The sequence below is a fragment of the Microtus pennsylvanicus genome, chromosome 6, assembly GCF_037038515.1.
Source record: "Microtus pennsylvanicus isolate mMicPen1 chromosome 6, mMicPen1.hap1, whole genome shotgun sequence".
In the NCBI taxonomy this organism is placed as follows: domain Eukaryota; kingdom Metazoa; phylum Chordata; class Mammalia; order Rodentia; family Cricetidae; genus Microtus; species Microtus pennsylvanicus.
This window is the reverse complement of record NC_134584.1, coordinates 119,011,326-119,032,627: the sequence shown is the minus strand read 5'-3', so window position 1 is coordinate 119,032,627 and position 21,302 is coordinate 119,011,326. Positions and strand designations below refer to the sequence as shown.

Below are 21,302 nucleotides of genomic sequence, written 5' to 3'. Positions count from 1 at the left end.
TCAGCAGGAGGAATTGTGATGGTCCCCAGGGGTGACACACATCAGTGACAAAGCATTCTCAGACCGGGACCAGAAGTCATGAAACCTCTGCTCATTGCACTGGGGACCGTCAATCTGGTGAGCTCTGGTTTCCGTGTAAGATGTGCACACGAGGTCACCATGTGGAGAGATAAAGAGACCAGATACCAAAGACAAGAGGAAGGATGAGGGAAAGTGTGTAGGGGGAAACCCAAGCTGCTGAGTTTTCCTAACCTGAAGGAGGGACAGAGGTCCTTGTCCTCACAGATAAGCACTAGGGAAGCCTGGGACATTAAACACACACGGTTGTTCCTTCAAGGGAAAAGATGCATAACCCATTATCTGCCCAGAAGACTGGGAGGGGTGGACATATTTAATAGCCTGATGACCTTTTCACTATCTGTGCGGTCAGAGACCATGTTGGACCCTCCCCCAGATCCTTATCATAAGCATGTTTTTTAGTCACCTATAGAACCTATCCTTATGGAAGATGTCACGTGTACTTGACAAAGAGTTTCTATGTAGTCACGTCTGATCCTTATTTAGCCGACTTTGTTCCTCGAGGAGATTTATGTGTACTTTATTGTGTACCCGGGGTTGAGTTAATTATCATGGGCAAAATCTTTGCCAAACTGGGCTGTGTTCAAACATGCCTCAAATCAACGACTCACGGTCGGACTCCTGAAGTTTGAACAAACGCTGGCTACTGAAATGCCGTATTGCCTCCCACGTATCGATACTCTGCTGGCCATGGAGGCCAAAAAGACCCCCTCCACTAACTAGCTTTTGGGATCCCCCCACCCCATGGAATTATGGGTGGCTCCATGATTGTGTGTGCCTCGGGTGAGAGCACCTTTGCTGAGCTGATATTCACATCCCTCCGAGTCACAAACGATGCTCACCCTGCTTGGCTGTGACTGGCTCATCACTCCATAAAACACAAGGCCTCCTTCTTCCTGTCTCATCATCCCAGAAGCTCTCAGACCCAGACAACCGACCACTCACCGGCTGTCAGGTGCCACTGTAGCTACATCCAGCAGGGCTTTGAACCGATGGCCTGGGAACACTAAGGGGAGGAATTGGTGATAGGCAGCCATGTCCTCCCTGGGGTGGCTTGAGGCTTCCAGGTATGCGATGTACAGGTGCCTCCCTGTGCTCTCTGGATTTGAATTAACTGATGGCACCCATCGGTGACTGGCTTGTCCACACGTGGCCTTCTTAAAACTTGCAGGCAGGGAGCCAACCTTAGCCCCACAGGTCCCCAGGAGAGAGGAGCCTCTATCTTCTATCTTCACTGACAGTTTCTGGTCTTTTCCTTTTTGACTGAGACAGGATCTCACTCTGCAATCCAGGGTGGTCTGGAACTCATGGCAAGCCTCCTGCCGTAGGCTCTGGAGTGCTGTTTTATTTTTGTTTTGTAGTATGATGGATGAAACCTAGAGTTTCCAGTATGCTAGGAAAAGGCTGTACCTCTGAGCTCTACCCACAACCACAGTCTTTCTGTCCAAGGGAACCCACTGCTTGCCCTGGCCTAGACCTCTCTCCATTTCTAGCTTTTTTCTTTGCTAACCAAATTACCCACTTGACACACACTTCAGGTCACGGGGATTCAGTGTGGCAATCAAGGACCTGAATCGTACTCCAGGGTAAGCACAGTCATTAGAAGCACAAGTGAAGTGGCCGTGAAATGCCTCGGTCTCCCACAAAGCACTCGCTGGCAGGCAAGCTGTTTTAGTGTATTTCAGGAACTGAGAGCTCTGTATGCAATTCAAAATAAATGCAACAAGCAGAAAGGTAACTAAGGAGGCAAGGCAGGAAAACTTGGAAGGCCATAAAACTCAGACACAAATGTTGCAAATTAAAAAAAACATATCCAGGGCTGGCGAAATGGCTCAGTGGTTGAGAGCACTGACTGCTCTTACCTGGGTTTAATTCCCAGCACCCACATGGCAGCTCGCAGCTGTCTGTAACTCCAGTTCCAGAGAATCTGACATCATTTATACCAATGTGCATAAAATAAAGTTAAATTAAAAAAAACATATCCAGTTACAGATTTCTGTGACATTAGGCACCAGAAGGCACCAAAGGCATCCATCACCAAAAACCTTAACTGAGTTTGACTGGAGCCCCCTGTTGATGGCTACTCAGTATCAAACCTAAGGACATTTCTTCTTGGGTCAACACAGGTTCATATTTTTCTGTCCATCCAATGCTTTTATTTTTACTTATTAATTTATTACTATTTCATTAATTCATTTGAGACAGTGTCTCCTGTAGCCAAGGCTCAAACTTTCTGTGTAGTGAGGGATGACCTTGAACTTCTGATCCTCCTGCATCCACCTCTCAAGTGCTGAGATTACAGGTTTGGCCCATCATGCTCAGTATGTGTGGTGCTCAGGATCGACGCCACGGCCTAGGCTTCCTGCTAGGCAAGCACCTTACCAACTGAGCGCTGGTCCCAGCCCCATTCATTCCATGCTGTTAACTGAGACACAGCTTATTAAGGCACTCAGCTGCCCTTAGAAACCACCAATTCTACTCACATTAAACACACACACACACACACATGCACACGCATGCACAAGCACATGCATGCGCACACATATCATCTACCTGAAAGTTCAGAGGTCAGAGACTATAAAGTGCAAGAACGGCATTGCTGTGTTAAAGGCTGCAGAGGTCCAGTTAGGCCGCCGCCTTCTTCTTCTTCTTCTTCTTCTTCTTCTTCTTCTTCTTCTTCTTCTTCTTCTTCTTCTTCTTCTTCTTCTTCTTCTTCTTCTTCTTTTTTAAAGATTTATTTATTATGTATATAATGGTCTGCCTGAATGTGTCCCTGCAGTCAGAAGTTGCACCAGATCTTATTACGGGTGGTTGTGAGCCACCATATGGTTGCTAGGAATTGAACTCAGGACCTCTGGAAGAGCAGTCAATGCTCTTAACCACGGAGCCATCCCTCCAGCCCCCAGTTAGGCTTCTTGGGGACCGGTGTACTCATTTGTGCAGTGCTCCCGATGACTGCACCAGCCCAAAGAAGTCACTGGAAGCACTACAGGGCTGCGTTTTTGTTTCTGAGAAAATGAAGGTAGGGGGCTGGAGAGATGGCTCAGTGGTTAAGCCTGCTCTTCCAAAGGTCTCGAGTTCAATTCTCAGCTACCACATGGTGGCTCACAACCATCTGTAATGAGATCTGGCGCCCTCTTCTGGCCTGCAGGTATCCTCGCAGACAGAATATTGCATACATAATAAATAAATAAATATTTTTTTAAAAATGAAGGCAGATTTGGGGAGCTTGTTACGACAGTGACATTAGGTAGGCAGCTCACACTATGGAATACCGCACATAAACACGTTTGCGCCTTTTCCTACCCTTCCTTCTTAACAACAGAGAATTCACAAAGATGACACTATTCAGGAAAAGAATCGGCTGCTATGGAACCTTCAGCAAGAAAATCAAGAGTCCCTGGGTCTCAACTGCCTGTCCAGGGAGCTTGGGATCCCCGTATCTTTAAATGCACAACAAACATGCGTACCCTTGCCCGAGGTAACCGAATGCAGAACTCAAGTCTCTGGATAGGCCTCTATGCCCCAGCACAGCTTGGGTATCTGTACAGAAGCTGCAGCTAGGTTTGGGGAAGCCCAAAACTTGGGGACACTGATTTTCACTACCAATTTTTTCATATAACCTGTGAGCCAGTAACTGTGGGTGGGAATAGTCACAGGGAACTTCAGGGGTGTGTGGCCCGGGAAGAAGGCCCATGCAGACACGATGACCCAAGTGCAAGTATTCAAATAAGATAATATGTAAAGTTGTGGAGAATATTTAATTATTATTTACTGTGATAGCATAGAAATACCAGGAATGAAAAAAGTAGAAAATAGCTCCTAGGGTGTGACAGCCTGGATGTGGCCGCTCTGCCAGAGCCTCGGTGTCACTGACCTCGGTCCTGGCACTTGTCCTTGCTCCTCTTCTTCTTTTCCTCCAGTCTTGGGTTGAGAGCACACACACAGGCCGACACGCCTGCAATGGCGTTGGGGAGGTCCGGACCCCTGCTCCACCTGTCGGCTTCACGGTCATACACCTGCACAGCCCTGGAGAAGGCCGTGTTCTCCCAGCTGTAGCCGCCCAGGATGTAGATACGGCCCTGCCACACGGCCACGCCCGATTCGCTGTTGGCCTGCAGCAGCGGCGCCACACGGGTCCACTGGTTGCACTGAGGGCTGTAGGCCTCCACGCCCAGCACATCGAAGCGCTCCATGGACTCCACGTGGTCGTCACTGCCCCCAATGGAATAGATGCTGTCACCCAGGCTGCACATGCTGTGCCAGCCTCGGGCCGTCGTCATGGGCCGCCTCTCCTCCCACACGTCCGTCCGGTGGTCATAGCACAGCAGGTTCTTGCGGTACGGGCCAATCTGGTAGTCGTGGCCCCCTGAGATATACACGAAGTCTTTGTAGATGGTGCCTGCGTGGCCATAGGTGAACCTGCAGAGAGGACACAGGAGCTCTGGGCAGAGCCGGGTACCAGGTCCCATCTTTGTGAGTAGGGGACTTGGGCTCTTTGCCAACGGGGTACAGCCTGCTTCTCAGGAGGTCATCGGGGCCGGAGGAGAAAACACAGAGCCAGCCGGGGCGGTGGTGGCGCAGGCCTTTAATCCCAGCACTTGGGAGGCAGAGGCAGGCGAATCTCTGTGAGTTCGAGACCAGCCTGGTCTACAAGAGCTAGTTCCAGGACAGGCTCCAAAACCACAGAGAAACCCTGTCTCAAAAAACCAAAAAAAAAAAAAAAAAAAAAAAAAAGAAAGAAAACACAGAGCCGGTAAACCACAGATAGCTCGTGGATCTTAGCTGTCAGTGGACAAGGGGTACAGAAGGCAGGTGAACAAGTCCCCTGCTGCAGGGAGGATGCATGGGAGCACTCCACTTTGTGTGCAGTTTCCTATAAACCTGACTCCTCTAAACGCTATCAAAGTGTGTGGGGGGGGCGGGGGGGGGACAAAAAAGGATGTTTAACTGGGCCTGTGATGCACGCCTTTAGTCTTAGCACTTGGCAGGGAGGTCTCTGTGAGTTCTGGGCCAGCCAGGGCAACAAAGTGACCTATAAATACAGGCTCAAAACAATGTTAGAGAGGACTGTCAAAAAGATGGATATGGGTGCTTGCTGCCAAGCCTGACACCCTTAGTTTGATCCCTAGAACCTACATGATGGAAGAGGTCAACTCCCGTAAGTTGTCTTCTGACCACCCTGTATGTGCTGTAGGACCTGTTTGTGCACACACACACACATACACAATGTGAATGTAAAAAGAGAAAAACCCACAACCCCCCCTCCAAAAAAAAAAGTCCAGGACCAAAGAAATGAAACCTTGTGTTGTGGTTTGGTCGGCAATCAGGGCTGGAAAGGGCTAGGGATGGCGTTCACAGGGAGAGCCCAGGGCAGGCAGAAGAGATGGGTCGGGCCTTGTTCATGTGGGGCTTGTGCAGGCTTGCTATGCCAACAGGGCAATGACTGAGGAAGGCTGGATGGGAAACTCATCAGTGTGGGCTGTGCACACATTGATGATGATGACATCACGGATTGTGTTCACACCATCTTGGAGCACAGGGTGTCTCCTTAAAAATAATCACACCCCCACACCATTGTCCCAAGACAGTGGTGGTGGTGGCACCTACTCTCAGCATGACCACCAGCTTAATTTCGCCCGATAAATGGTGTTTACTCAGAGAACCCATCAACAAGCAATCACTGACAACACTGCCCACCTGATCACTGTCACTCTCTGGCTACCTCTCCACTCACCAGGTTGCTATGGATGCCCAGGGCCTAGTCATAGTGATACAGAGTGTCACCTGCTCACCAATAGCGTCCAGGAACTGCCCCCATATTTATTTATTTGAGACAAAGTCTCACTATGTAGCCTAGCATGGCCTCAACTTCAATCCCCTGCCTCAGTTTCCTGGGTCCTGGGATTATAGGAATAAAGCCCCAGGCCAGGCTTAATTGTGACTTTAAACACAGCTTCATTCTAACTACACACGCCCTGCTAACTCTGGGAGACCACATCCCCAAGATAGTGTATCTTGCAGCCAGGAAGATTCAGAGTCTGGGTTTAGGTATAGCCTAGGTGTGGTAGACAGATGTGTGCAGGTTCAGTGGTGGGGTGCACTACTATCTCTGGGGTACTCCCTGCTTGCTGGAGGCCACATGAGAATGTCAGAGAGGGCAGAAGAGATGGCTCAGTGGTTAAGAGCACTGGCTGCTCTTCCAGAGGTCCTGAGTTCAATTCCCAGCAACCACATGTGCTCACAACCATCTGTAATGAGATCTGGCGCCCTCTTCTGGCCCTCAGGCATACATGCAGGCAGAACACTATATATATAATAAATAAAATCTTTATTTATTTCTTTATTATGAATACAATATTCTGTTTGTGTGTATGCTAGCAGACCAGAAGAGGGCACCAGGCCCCGTTACAGATGGTTGTGAGCCACCATGTGGTTGCTGGGAATTGAACTCAGGACCTTTGGAAGAGCAGGCAATGCCCTTAACCTCTGAGCCATCTCTCCAGCCCCCAATAAATAAAATCTTTAAAAAAAAAAGGAGAATGTCAGAGAGATGGTGTGTAACTTCCCCCAGGCTGCCCTGTAGTACCCATTCTGCAGGCAAGCAAATAAAACACAGGTAGGATAAGACCCATGCCCCTCTGACCTCCTGCCTACACCCAGCCAGGCCTTCTAGGAAGGGACTGACCATCCCAACACAACACTCACTCTCTGAAGCCCAGGGCCCAGCCAATTTGAAAACTGGAAATGCTTGTCTTGAGCTGCAACAGGACATTATGAAAACAGAAGGCAAAGACTAAACTTTCTCCTGTGACAATATCATCTTCCAGCAGTGGTCTCAAGCCCTCATCACCTTGGTAAGCCAGCCACGTAAGTCCAGGAGTTGGTCTTGGGGCTGTAGGTCTCTACAGAAGACAGTGCTCCGTTCTCGTTCCGGCCACCAACAGCCACCAGCATGTCTTCAATGGAGGCCAGGTAGAAGTCCACACGGCGCTGGTTCATGGAGGCCACCTGTGGTGAGGGCGAGACACCTGACGCTTCCTTTCCCAAGCCCTGGCACCATGTTCCTCCACTGAGTCCACAGAGCCAATGGCCCAGGCGGGCCAGACAGTGGCCAGATGAGCTGGGGAGAAGGGCCTGGACTTGAGGAAAATGGGGCGATACTGGTAGGGATTCTGAGAACCCTGATGCTTCCATCAGACTTCAAATCCTCAAGAGGTGCATGGGCCACACCTCCTGAAATTGGTTTGGCCACATGGTCAACCTCATGGACTGGCATTATGCAAGAAATTAATTGACTTTCTAAAATTAAAAACAATTCAGTCTCCTATGTTCTTCTGATCTCCTCAGACACCAGGCATTCATATGGTGCTCAGACATACATGCAAGCATAACACTAATGCATAGAAAATAAAATAAATAAATCTATATAAGACTTAAAAGTTTAAACAAAAACCAGTTTTCCATTCTTCCCCATCAGGGATTTCAGCAGACTGGGCAATTTCTTACCACTGAAGCACAATTTGGTTGAGATTTTTTTAAAAATCAATACTGATCTATTGTCACCATCCATGTTAACAGAACAGAAAGTGACTACGGTGGTTTGAAAGAAAAGGGAGGTGTGGCTTTGTTGGAGCAGGTATAGCCTTGTTGGAAGAAGTGTGCCTCTGTGGAGGTGGTCTTTGAGGTCTTTTGCTCAGTATCACAGTCTCTTTCTCGTTGTAGGACTCACAGCTACTACCCCAGCACCACATCTGCCTCTGCGCCCCCAGGCTCCCCGTCATGAGATAATGAACTAAACCTCTGAAACTATATTCAAGCCACCCCAATTAAATGTTTTCTTTTTAAGAATTGTCATGGTCATGGTATCTCTTCACAGCAATAGAAACCCTAAATAAGACAGAAGTTGGTACCAAGGACAACGGTATTGCTGTTATAGGCTTGACTATGTTTTAGTTTGGAGTAATAAGGACTTGGGACTGTGGATTTAAAAAGCAGTCGAATGTTTTAACTGCTGTTTAATGGGCCATACTAGTAGGAGCATGGAAGACAGTGGTACTGCGTATGATTTGATGAACTATGGGGTACTCATTCAAGAGGTTTCAGAGGAAGAGAATTTTAGTATGTTGCTTAGAGATCATTCTTGTGATATTCTGGGGGAAGAAAGTGACTGCTTTTTACCCTTGTCTGAAGAGTTTGCCTGAGGCTAAAGTAAGAGTTTTGGATTAATTCAGTTGGTAGAGGAAATCTCAAAACAGCCTAGTATAGACTCTGTTGTGTGGGTCTTAGTGGTAACTCTAATGAAGTTTTATAAGGAAGCCAGGCAGTGCCTTTAATCCCAGCACTCAGGAGGCAGAGGATCTCTGTGAGTTCAAGGCCAGCCTGGTCTACAAAGTGAGTTCCAGGACAGCCAAGACGGTTACACAAAGAAACCCTGTCTCAAAAAATCAAAAATAAATAAATAAATAAATAGAGCTCACACAAAGCTCACACACCTTTAGTCCCAGCACTAGGGAGATGGAACAGGAGTATATGGCTAGGTGGAGAGAAGAATATACGGCAGGAGGAGACAGGAGCTCAGGGCATTCTGAGGTTTAGTGGAGACAGATTCAGTCAGAGGAAGAAGTCTGAGGAGATAGTCTGAGGACAGGATTGCCCCTTCGGTCTGAGCATTGATAGAGGTAAAAAGGGGCTGGCCGTATGGCTTCTCTGATCTTTCAGCTTTCACCCCTAATATCTGGCTCTGGGCTTTATATTAATATCAGCTAGAACTTGTGCTACAATTGTGTATATCTGGGTGTGTGTGTGGCAGGCATGCTATACCACGTATGTAGAGGTCAGAGTCCTAAGTCACCTTGCCGGCCCAGGCGAGAGGCTTTTTAAATTTTTACTCTTTTAATTTTTTTTTTTTTTTTTTTTTTTTTGGTTTTTCAAGACAGAGTTTCTCTGTGTAGCTTTGGCTGTCCTGGAACCCAATCTGTATACCAGGCAGGACTCAGACTCACACACAGAGATCCTCCTGCCTCCACCTCCTGAGTGCTATGATTAGTATATGTGCTGCCGAAGCGAGCACCTGAGTGCTGTGATTAAAGGCATGCCCCCTACCACCTGGTCAGGCTAGAGTTTTGATATTAGAACTGAAAAGCCATCTGGAATCTACTTTGGTTGTTTTTGCAACAAGGTCCCAAACTATTGCCCAAGTTCACCTGGAATCACTACATAGCCCAAACTGGCTTCAGACTTGCGACAATTCTCCTGCTTCAGCCTCCTAAATCCTGGAATTACAGGAGTGAGCTCCCATGCCTGGGAGATGTTAAATTCAGCAAACCCTGAGGCAATTGGTCACACAGAGGTGTGAGCATAAAGACATTTCAGTTGGTTGCAGTCTAGAGAGGGGACTGCAGAAGGGGACACTTCATCCATACACATGCCTATCAACTCAGGTACCACCCTCTTAGCCCTACAAGGCCACAAGCATATAGAGGTAGAAGGTGAAACTTGGGAAAGACAAGGTGGCATCTTGAAACTCCTAAGCGCTCACTAGCTCAGTATGGTGGTTTGAATGAGAATGCCCCCCGTAGGCTCATAGACTGGCATGCAAAATCCCCAGCTGGTAAACTGTTAGGGAAAGATTAGGAGGTGTGGCCTTGTAGAAGAAGTGTTTCACTGAGCATGAGCTTTGGGGTTTTAAAAGCCCATGCCAAGCCCAGTCTCTCTGTCCGCTGCCTGTGGATCAACATGTAAAGTCTCAGCTATTGCTCTAGTACCAGGCCTATCTGCTTTTGGCCGTGATGATAATGGACTAACCCTCTGAAGCTAGAAGCAAGCTCCCAACTAAATGCTTTCTTTAAAAATGTACTTATTTTATATTACTTGTATGGGTGTTTTGCCTGCATGTATGCATGTGTATCCTGTTTGCTCATGTAGGTTAGAAGACCTCAGATCCCCTGAAACTGGAGTCACAGATGTTTGTGAGCAATCACGTGAGTGCTGGGAACTGAGCTCTGGTCCTTTGCAAGAGAAACAAGTACTCTTAACCAACCAAGCCATTTCTCCAGCACCCCCCCCCCTTTTTAAAGCGTTGCCTTGGTCACAGCGTCTCTTTCTGGCAACAGAACGGTAACTAAGACACTCAGCTAGGGTGTGCTAACGGGGCTGATGTCTGGGCTCCACAATGACCCTAAGTTGCACAGAGCTTTGTGGCTTCCTGAACATTACTTCTTAAATATCTCCACAAGAAAAGCCTGATGTGGGATTTCCCTCTGTATGCTCGAATACCATTAGTGAATAAAGAAACTGCTTTGGACCTACAGCAGGGCAGAACTTAGGTAGGCAGGGAAGACAGAGCTGTATGCTGGGAGAAAGAAGGGTGGAGTGAGGGAGAAGCCATGGAGCCGCCGGAGACAGACGTGCTGAAACTTTGTTGGTAGGCCACGACCTCGTGGTGACACACAGATTAATAGAAATGGGTTAAATTCATATGTAAGAGTTAGCCAATAAGAAGCTAGAGCTAATGGGCCAAGCAATGATTTAATTAATACAGTTTCTGTGTGATTATTTTGGGTCTAAGCTAGCCAGGCAGCTGGGAAGAACAAGAAGCCTTCTATAGAAGCCGAGCAGAGGCTCTGAGGCATGGGGACCCTTGCTTGGCTGAGGCCCATCATGGAGTCTGGAGCAGCCATTGATACTTAATAGCTGTCAGTTGCAATTTAATAAGACTGAAAATGTGCACTGGCCACATTTCAAGCCCTCAATGGGCACAGAGGGCCAGTGGCCACTGTGCTGGAAACAGGACAGACACAGAATAGCCCCATCAGGGTAGAAAGTCCCAGTGAAGAATACAGCTTTGGGCAGTAGCCAGCCCTTCAGAAGGTGGTTGCATGGCTCCCCTGACCCCTACCCTGGTGTAGGCATGAGGAAGGCAGCAAGGATGCAGACCATCACTGTATCATCCCAGTTCTCTCGGAAGCAGGGCAGTCATCAAGGCGTCCGAACAGGAAGCCATGGTGAGGTTAGGGAGCTGCAAAGAGGGAGGCCTCAAGAGAAATGAATTAATTTGCTTTAATCTCACCTTGATCCACTGTTTACGGCGGGGGTCGTACCTATAAAGAAGGTTGGAGGCTGCATCCCCTCCATTGTCTCTCGAGAAGCTGCCACCAGCAATGAAGATGAAGCCCCCCAGCACGGCAACGCAGTGGTGGCTCCGGCGGGCTGGCAGAGATGTCTCCTTCACCCACTGTTCGTTCTTGGTGTCTAGGAAGCAGGTGTCATCGCTCAGCTCCAGACACCGTTCGGAGACCTCGCCACCCACAAAGAGCAAGCACTCCTCAGAACGCAGCTCCGTTCGCTTTGTCTGCAGGACAGGCTGCGCCACCAGGTTGCTGTGGTAGTTCAGGGCCTCCTCCACAAAGCCCTCGCCATCAGCCCCACTGGGCAATAGCGAGCCCATGGCCAGCTTCACACGCTGGAGCAGGATGTCCTCAGGGAAGAGGGGGAAGCGGATGTTTTCCAGCACCCGGCAGGTATGCGCCTCGCGCTCTGGCTGCTGGGTGAGCCACTGCAGAGCTGCCTGCAGCAGGTCATACTCCCAGGTGTGCTGTACCTGTCCACTGCTCAGGTAGACACACAGCTTCTGCACAGAGACGTTCTGCAGGAAGTCAGGCGTGAAGGACAGGGTGCTGAAGTGGCTCAGGACAAAGCTGTCGATGAAGGCATCTAGCCGCTTGAGGCTGTAGATGGAGGCCAGCTCCTGGAGGTAGAGGTAATTGTCCTCACTCACCTCCTGCTCCAGGTACTCACAGCAGAAGTCCACCACCGTCCAGATCTGCAGCAGGTGCGCTGTTTCCAGGATGTAGTCAATGTTGTTGCCGTCCAGCTCCAGCTCACTGCTGTAGAGGAAGTCCACCACGGCCTTGAGCCCCACGTAGGAGGCGCCGACCAGTTCCACCTCCTTCTGGAAAGCCTCGCGCATACCCAGTGTGAACATGGAGTTGAAGTAGTCGCTACAGACAGCCAGAAGGTTGCGGTGGGCGGGCACTTGCTGCTCTTCCACCACGAGGACCACGTCACAGAAGAGGCCATGCAGCCGCTGCTCATTCAGCCGCTGCAGCACTGTGGTGGAGTGGTCAGCCCAGTGGTACACCTGCGCGAGAAGAGAAGCCTGTGCATCAGGAGAGAAAGCACAGGCCTGCTGTCCACGGCCTGCAGGGACCACAGTCAGCCCAGAGGTAATGACAATTGCTATAAGATGGAATAAGAGCCACGGAAGTAAACCCGGAGCACCACAGGGGCATCTGAGAGCATGCTTCTCCTCCCTCCTTGTCCTCCCTCCTGCAATGTTTTATAAATTTGGCTGGGTGTGCTGGTACATGCCTATAATCTTAGTACTCAGAGGCAGAGGCAGTTGGGCCTCTGTGAGGTCAAGGCCAGTCTTGGTCTACCTAGAATGTTCCAGACCAGCCAGGTCTACATAAAGAGACACTGCCTCAAATAAAATGAAACAAAAGAATAAAATATTTATTAGCACACAGCACAGTGTGAATGTGGAGGTGAGAGGCCAGCTCTCCTTCCAGTTCAGACATTAAAGGCAGGGAGCTCAGGTTGTCTGTCAGACTCGATCAGCAAGTGATTTTACATTTAGGCAGCTCGCTAAATATAATTCCTAGAAACTGTCTGCTTGGCAGATCTCTGTGAGTTCCAGGCCAGCCTGGTCTGCAGAATGATAGTTTAGGACAGCCAAGACTACACAGAAAAACCTTGTCTTGAAAAAGCAAAGACAAAAACAAACAAACAAACAAAAACCAGAAACAACAACAAAAAAACCCTGCCGGCCTGCTTTCTCTTTCCCCTTTATCATCAGGAATCTAAGAGCTTCCTTTCTTCTGTCTTCTTTCTTTCTTTCTTTCTTTCTTTCTTTCTTTCTTTCTTTTCCTTCCTTCTTTCCTTCCTTCCTTTCTTTCTTTTCTTCTTCTACGTCTTGATAGATACTTTGTAAACATTTTCCCATCAGGGGAGTGCTCCTGCACCCCACCCCACCGCTTAAGTCGGATGGACTGAAGTTAGAACTTCAACTCTGCATCCTGCCTGCTGCGTGGTCTTAGGTTAGCTAGCCACTGACCCACTTCCTGGCATTTTTCTTTTCTTTTTAAAATGTTATTGTTATTACATTTATTTACTTAGGTTTTTTTTGGGGGGGGAGGGAGGATAGTGATGTGTGCCACTGTTTACATATCTCAAAGGATAACATGCATGAGTTGGCTCTCTCCTTTCACCAAGTGAATCCCGGGGTTTGAACTTAGGCTGCCAGGCTTAGTTGGCAAATGCCTTTACCTGCTGAGCCTGTTTGTCCTGTTTGTTTTTATTGTTGTTTTGTTTGTTTGTTTGTTTTGTTCTAAGACGGGGCTCTCTGTAGCCCTGGCTGTCCTAGGGTAGAGTAGACTCAGAGATCCACCAGTTTCTCCTGGAGTTAAAGGTGTGTGACACCCTTTCCCTCCACACATACACACATACACACAGGCTGGTTTTTGGGAGAGGATTTTGCTAAGTAACTCTGCCGGCCAGCCTGTACTCACCTGTACTTATTATATAGGCAGCGGGCTGGCCTTAAACTCTTGGTTGCCATTTATTTATTTATTTATTTATTTATTTATTTATTTATTATGTATACAATATTCTGTCTGCAGGCCAGAAGAGGGAGAGGATTTTGCTAAGTAACTCTGCCGGCCAGCTTGTACTCACCTGTACTTATTATATAGGCAGCGGGCTGGCCTTAAACTCTTGGTTGCCATTTATTTATTTATTTATTTATTTATTTATTTATTTATTATGTATACAATATTCTGTCTGCAGGCCAGAAGAGGGCACCAGACCCCATTACAGATGGTTGTGAGCCACCATGTGGTTGCTGGGAATTGAACTCAGGACCTTCGGAAGAGCAGGCAATGCTCTTAACCTCTGAGCCATCTCTCCAGCCCTCTTGGTTGTCTTCTTGTCTCAGCCTTCAAGTGCTGAGATTACAAATGTGCACCCTGCCCACTGGACATGGTCATTCTCCCTGGATTCTTTCCTGACTCGCTGAGTCTGATTCTAATGAAACCAGCTTGATGTGGGCTGGTGGCCAGAACCCAGGGAGTCCATACTTGTTCATTCTTGGGGTCCCAGGGAGTTGGACACAAACAGAGAAGTGATCCCCGGTGTCCTAACATCAGGAAGACGGGTCCTATTTTAAGGTCAGAGGCTGGACTCTCCATGAGACTCGCATCGTTGGTAAGGCCCACATGAAGGCAGAAGTCCCTTGGTTCTTTTGTCCCACCCATCATGGTGATATGGAAAATGGAGGGAGCTATACCCAGGAGCTCCTCTGCAAACCCGCAGGTGGATACAGTTAAGGAGACATAAGATGGAGGCAATAGGAATCGATACCACGGGTGGAGAGGCACTGCCCACGTTACCTTTGAAGATTCGCTGATTTTGTATGGCCGAGACACTCGCAACTGCTTGCTTGCCTCCATTGTGAGTGATTCCGGACCTACAATGAAAATAGCATTTCTGAGCATGCGCCATTAACTCTAGGCTGGCTGTTAGCTGTGGGCCCTGCAGACAGACACCACTGTTAGCAAATGAAGAAACCATCCCGTGAAGGAGAGAGAGAGAACGAGACACCGTGTGTAAAAAGTCAGGCTGCTGTAACTGCTTAGTGTGAGATCTGAGTTGGCAAATAGAATTGAAGGAACGAAAACAGAGAGCCCTCAACCGCAAGAGGAGATTCTATTAACTTGAAGGGTATCTCATGACCTGGTACACAGGACAGCACACAGTGCAAAGTCTGTGTGTGTATGTGGGGGAATCTGCTGTTTTTTGTTTGTTTGTTTTTTTAAAGTTGTTTTATTTGGGAACTGTGGGGTGGAAGCTAGGCCAGTTGCTCTTTTTAGGACTTTGGAGATCTGTATGGATATCAGAGTTCCTGGAACTCTGAGCCCATTTTATGGCATCGGCTCAGTGCAAGGAGACAACTTCCTTTACTAACCCTTAATTCACGACCCTGTATGTCTAAAGTATGGCATCTCACAGCATTTAGTCTGTGTTTCATGCTCATGTTTTTTTTCCCTTTAATTTATTTTGTGAAAGCCTGAGAGAGTTAAGCTCTTTTTTCCATCATATGGGACCCAGGGATTGAACTCAAGTTGTCAGTCTTGGTGGCAAACACCTTTGTCCACTGAGCCATCTTGGAGCCAGGCTTTGGGGGACTTTGAAGACTAGGAGGGGACACCCAGGAAGGAATAAATCTGTTGGGTTAAGCTTAATTTGACTCAGAGAAATTCTGCTCAACTTGCTTCTCTAGCTGTGGTCAGAAGGATTCTGTTCATGCTTGGAGTCTATGGGACTCCCTGCCCCGATACATTGAGGGGTAGGGGACAATGATGGGGAGGAAGGGAGATACACTGACACGGGACCACTACAAACAACCTAAAGTCAACACCTGCAACTTCCCTACTCTCAACCCCATGATATCAGCTTGCCCCCAACGGCGCCCACAGAGAACCGAACCTCCATCCATCCTTTGGGAAGACTGGAAAGGTGCAGATTGTCGCTGATCTAATTAACAGCCCGTAAAGACGAATCTGTCTTAGCCAGTCTCACTTTCTCCACCTCATTTTCCTTACGAAACCAACTTGGGCATAGCACATAGACCGGGATTGGGATTCGGAGAAATTTCCCCCGGTTCTGCTGAGTCCATAGGAATAATCATTTTGTTATCTATTAAAGAAAGAGTCTTTGCTAAAGCAGAACAATGTGCTAAGAAGTCAGCGCGATTAGGAGATAAACAGGGAGAGAGAGGGGGCTCCAGTGTTCCCACGGAGGAAGAAATCAGGGGACATTCCATTCTGTGCGACTCTCCCTGGGAAAGAAGAGAGGAGGGAATCTTTCGGAGGAAACTAGTAACTTTGTGTCGAAGCTGTCCCCATGCAGGGACTCTGTCTCCGGGTTGCTGGAGGCCCAGAGAGAAGGAAAGCAGAACAGTCATCAAAAAAGCACCTACTCACTGCATACCCCTGGCTCCCTCGGTTCACCTTGGCAGACAGAGACTGAGTACCATTGTTCCCACAGTGAGAAAATCACACCCTGACTGGGCAGGTGGCTGAGGGGCCCGCCCAAGGTCACAGAGAGGAAAACACAGACACCTTCTCTGCCCATCTACTACTTAGGGCGACCAGCCAGGTCTCTTGGTTCCTCACAGTCTGAGAGCGTTCTTTTCTAGGCCAAGGGATCCAGAGAGAGACAGCGCGCTCCAGTGAAGGGCTCGCCTTAGTCTCAGGGACCGTGTCTGTAGCCGCTAGACGCGTCCAGGGCAACGTGCAAGTAGGTGAGGTGAAGGTGCAGAGCCCCCGCCCGGGGTCCCCGGGATCCAGCACGCAGCCCAGGCTGCACTCACCGTCCCGGGTCCCGCCCGGCAGGCGCTGAGGCGCTGAGGGAGGCGTGGGTCGCACCTGTGCACCCACGAACCCGAATCGCGCCCGCTTGCAAGCAGCTACCAGAGCAGCGCACGCTGCGGGGCTACGGTGCCCGCCCGAAACGCAACCATCCCTCCGCTAGGAAGTGCAAGCCTGCACTGTCAATGGCGGCTGAGGGGCGGGGCCTGAAGGCGGGACAAGAGGCGGGGTCTGCAGGGTGGAAGGCGGAGCGTCGTCTGAGTGGCGGGTCTGTTGGAGACTAACAGGCAGGAGGGCGGACCTCAGTTTTAGGGGCGGGAAGGTGTCTGGAAGAGGTACCCAGGGTTTCTTACTATTGATCTCCCTTAGCCGTACCCCAGCTGTCTCCTAGGCAGGCCAGGCATGCTCCGCAGAAACTTTCTGGCCCCCACGTCCCGGGCTCCAGGACACGAGGTGGCTCCGTGGGACAGACCTCAGGGCGTGTCAGGGGTTCCGGGATGGCTGTGTCCTCCTTACCTTCTCTGAGGGGCAGCATCCCTGAAAGCATCCCTGCACCCTGTGTCCTGCTTTCTGCTTCTCCTTACTGTTTATCCCAATCTATTACTGTTACGTTTTCTTTTTTCTTTTTCTCTTTCTTCCCTCCCTCTTTCCTTCCTTCCTTCTTTCTTTCCTTCCTTCCTTCCTTCCTTCCTTCCTTCCTTCCTTCCTTCCTTCCTTCCCCAGGACCTCAATCACCACGGCCCTCAACTTTGCCCTAGTTGGCTCATCATATTTTACATAATTCTTTTCTTCTTTTTCTTCCCTCCCTTCCTCCCTTTTCTTTCTATTTCTTTTCCACTTGAAGCCCTCCAGCGAACATTATAATCCTTGCTGGGTTCCCGTGGCAGGTACACGGCCTCTCAGTAAATATTTGTTGAGCTGAGATCATCATTAATTCATCTATCAATGATCAAACTTCACTCACGTTATAGTCTGGAAGAACCTTGAAGCGATTCCAATACGCGAAAGAAGCTAGAGACAAAAGGACACTCCCAGCAGCTTTTGGTGGCACACAGCTGTCGTCCTAGGGAGGCTGGAGCAGGAAGATGAAGAGTCCAAGGACAGATTGGGCTACATAGTGAGATTTTTGTCTTAAAAAGGCAAACCACTTGAGAACAAAAGACGTAAGTAAAATGTTCAAACAGGAAAATGGGAAAGCCAGGAAACATAGCGGAGGACAGAGGATGCCAAGGGTCGGAGAGCTGGGGCAGCCAACAAAGGAAAATCAGGGACTTTCAGGGGGTGACAAAAAAGGTTTGAAACGAGAGCATTGTTAGTTTGCATACCTGTGTGAGCATAAATTTATGTCCACCTATTATTATCAAGATTTAACTAAAGAGATTTTTTTGGGTTTTTTTTTTTTTGGACTTTTCGAGACAGGGTTTCTCCGTAGCTTTTTTGGTTCCTGTTCTGGAACTGGCTCTTGTAGACCAGGCTGGCCTCGAACTCACAGAGATCTGCCTGCCTCTGCCTCCCAAGTGCTGAGATTAAAGGCGTGCGCCACCACCGCCTGGCTAAGAGTTTTTTTTTCAAAAGTAGATCAAACTGACAGGGACTTCATATTGTCACCTTGGAGACTCAGTGTGAGGCTGAGGCACAAAACAGGACAAAATGTTCCATTGTTTCTGTGGTCTGCTCCAGACCAATCATAGTTTTGTTTTGTGCGTGTCTGTGTGTGTGTGTGTGTGTGTGTGTTGTTTTTTGAGACAGGGTTTCTCTGTGTAACTCTGTCTGTCCTGGAACTCACTCTGTAGTCCAGGATGACCTCGAAACTAACAGAGATCTGCCTGCCTCTGCTTCCCAATGGCTGGGATTTAAAGGCTTGGGCCACTATACCTGGCTCCAATAACAGGTGTTAAAGTCACTATTTCATTTTGAATTCCCCGGGACATAAGAAGGGAGACTCAGGAACACTTGTAGACTGTCATAGGCCACCCTGAGCCACACTAAGTCATTAGGTAGGCAGCACTCACAGGTCCCCATCAGGGACACTGATTAATAGGTAGGAATGAGGGACTTCCATGGCCCAGATCTATGACCTGCTCTATTATCCCATCATGCTTTGCATACACAGAACAAGTGCAAGGCCAGGTGACTCCAAAGTCCAAGACAATTTAAACCTCAGTTTAGAGCCTTTGTGAACACAGAGCCTGTGTAATCCCAGAGACCACAGACCCATACAGCTGGCCCTAGAAAATAGTTTGGATTGTCACCCAAGAGCCCACTCTAATGAGGTCTGTGTTGTTTCTATGCCTAACCCTCTGTTCGGAAGTGGATGTTAGGGTTGGCGATGTGCCTCAGGGGTACACATGCTTGTCTAGCATGTACGAAGGCTTGGGTTCTGTCTCCAGGACAGCATAAAAACATGAAAAAAAGAAAAAGAAAATGAAGGAAAGAAAGAAGAGGAGAAAAAGAGAGAGAGACTATCAGAGAAGAGAAAGAAGAGCTCCAAAAGACTCTTGAGGTTGGCTAGGCTCCTGGAGGAGGTTGGCTGGGCCTAGAAGGTGGGGCCAGCTCTCTAAACACTCGGTTCTGCTTGCCAAAGGTTTGTCCGTGGCCTGGCCTTCCTCCCAAAGGCTGAATAATCTAGATAGTTCTGTACAAAAGAGCAGGCTTGCTGGCCAGCCCCAGTCCTGTCTTTCCTGGGAATCCTTGGCCTGCACATCCTGTAGGGTTGGAACTGCTCTGGGGCTGGGAAGGTCAGGATGCCTTTGGAGGATGAGGCTGGCATGTGGAGAGGGCCACAGTGGGAATATAGGCCAGCCCTGGGTGGGTGTGCCTCATCTCTGAGTTGTTTATCACCCCTTCCTCCATCATCCTCAACATATTTCCCTCCCTGTTCTGCCTGGGATGAGTCCTGGCATGGCTGTACCCTTGATGGGTGAACTGTACCAGCTACTTTGTTGTGCCTCAATTTCCCCACCTCCAACCTGCTCCCCCCTCCGGTGATGTCATCAAAGCTTAGCGAATTAATCCATGGTTTCTCCAAACCATCTGTGACATAACTGTTAACCTTAGCTGATGATACACGATGCTCAACCACCCACACAGGTGCTCTTCTGTTTCAGCCCTGATTCCTGATAAAACTGACGAAGCCTGGAGTGGACTCTCTCTAGGAGTCACACACTCAGGCCATCATCCGATTTAGGCATTTCTCAACATCACCCTTGGATGGGACGGGAAGGAAAACACCAGCCAACCTGGACAGAGGCCTGGAGGAGGAATGAGCTGTCATCTGGAAGCCACTATGTGTGTAATGAGTGCATACCCCAGCTCTAGCGTCTGACCACCGAAGTTCCTCACCCCCTGGTAATGCCCACAGCCTGATTCACCCATGGAGGGGGGCATGGCACCTTGCTTCTCTTTCTGCTGAGCAGTAAAAGGATAAGGCCTAAGGACTCAGGACTTCAAGATTACAGGTCTTGAGCTCTGTCCCAGCTCAGAAGGTTGTCCTCAGTCATCCAGATCCCCTCTGGAGCCAACACATCGTTCTCCCAGACTGCTGTAGCAGGACAGCAAAAGCACGCGCGCGCTGGGACCGCCACTGGGCAGCAACCTCCCCTCCCCCGCTCCGTGGAACCTAAAGCCGGGGATTTCTGTAGTGCCCCAAGAAAACCTTGACCCTGTGTGCACTTTACATCCTGGAATCTGGCATTAGTCTCTGGTGCTCAAACCCCTAAGCTCCAGGCTGTGCTATTCGGAGAAGCCGCCATCAGCCACACGCCGCTATTTCTAATGTCAGCTTTTAATTAGTCAAGATTTATATGAGATTATAAACTCAGATTTCCACACACTAGCCACATTTTAAGTCCTCAGTAACCACATGTGGCTAATAGCTGTCATAAGGAACAGGTTACAGAACATGTCCATCCTTCCAGAAAGTTCTGTAGGGCATGATGCCCTAAAGTAGCACTTAGCAGCTGCCTACCCGGAGCAAGCCACTTACTGCTCGGGTCCTCGGTTTCCCCAAATGGAAATTCACCCGTCCCTTAGCAAGCACGCAACTGAATGCCTGCATGGCCAGGAAGTATTTTTTAAGAAGCCAGGATGTAACATCAAATGACACAAATATAAAAAAAACCAAACCCATGGGGCAGACCTTTTAGAGGAAGTCCTAAATGACACCTGTCTCTGAGGGTTAATCTGAGGACAGAAAGGGAAGAAATGAACATGCCAACCCAATTGACATGCTTAAGACATGGTACATGCTATTATTATTTTGAGATAAGCTCTCACTGGAGGCCCAAGCTGGCCTGGAGCTCAGTCCTTCTGCCCCAGTCTCTCGAGTGCTGAGATTACAACATTTGCTAGTCTGTTTAGCGGAGCTGCTATTATTGCTAGTAGTTTCTTGCAGTTCTACCACTCAGGACAGTAAGCACTTAGCACACAGGTCTCCATTTTCTATTCTGACTTCATGGCAGACATTGCTAACTGATAGACGCACCCTTCCTCTACCTCTGAGGTTAACAATGGGATTTTGGGAACTGATCACCAGGCTCTACTAACACGTATCGCCAGGCCTCTCAATTGTCCCTGTGAACTTCACAAACTCTGTTCACACACCCCAAACTCCCCGACCTGCACAATCCTGGATGCTGAGATCCCTCAGGTCCTGACTGCAGAGTTGAGGCTTTGTCCCTTGTCCCTCTTTAGAGGAAACAAGCATGTGGCCGGCACCTTGTCAGCTGCACAGTTGCTCCTAAGCTAGGTGCCAGTCGCTGATTCCTTGCTTGCCTGTTGGGTGTAGCCTCTGGC

The 21,302-nt window shown here is 48.9% G+C and overlaps 1 protein-coding gene across 1 annotated transcript; it reads right to left on the bottom strand.

Annotated features, from left to right (window-relative positions):
- Positions 1 to 3,826: 3,826 nt before the first annotated feature.
- Positions 3,827 to 16,695, bottom strand: Klhl36 (kelch like family member 36). The gene is made up of 5 exons (XM_075977451.1): positions 16,511 to 16,695; positions 14,529 to 14,605; positions 11,150 to 12,220; positions 6,932 to 7,089; positions 3,827 to 4,500 (listed from the first exon to the last, which is right to left on the bottom strand). Exons 2-5 carry the CDS (start codon positions 14,586 to 14,588, stop codon positions 3,948 to 3,950), a joined length of 1,842 nt encoding a protein of 613 aa, XP_075833566.1. The 5' UTR covers positions 14,589 to 14,605; positions 16,511 to 16,695; the 3' UTR covers positions 3,827 to 3,947.
- Between the last annotated feature and the right edge of the window lie 4,607 nt (positions 16,696 to 21,302).

Excerpts from the sequence above, each read along its gene's own strand:
- Klhl36 (XM_075977451.1), bottom strand. The coding sequence starts at position 14,588 with ATGGAGGCAAGCAAGCAGTTGCGAGTGTCTCGGCCATACAAAATCAGC. Across the intron at positions 7,090-11,149 it reads GCCGTAAACAGTGGATCAAG|GTGGCCTCCATGAACCAGCG; the intron begins GTGAGATTAAAG and ends CCCTCACCACAG. Across the intron at positions 4,501-6,931 it reads TACGTGGCTGGCTTACCAAG|GTTCACCTATGGCCACGCAG; the intron begins GTGATGAGGGCT and ends TCCTCTCTGCAG.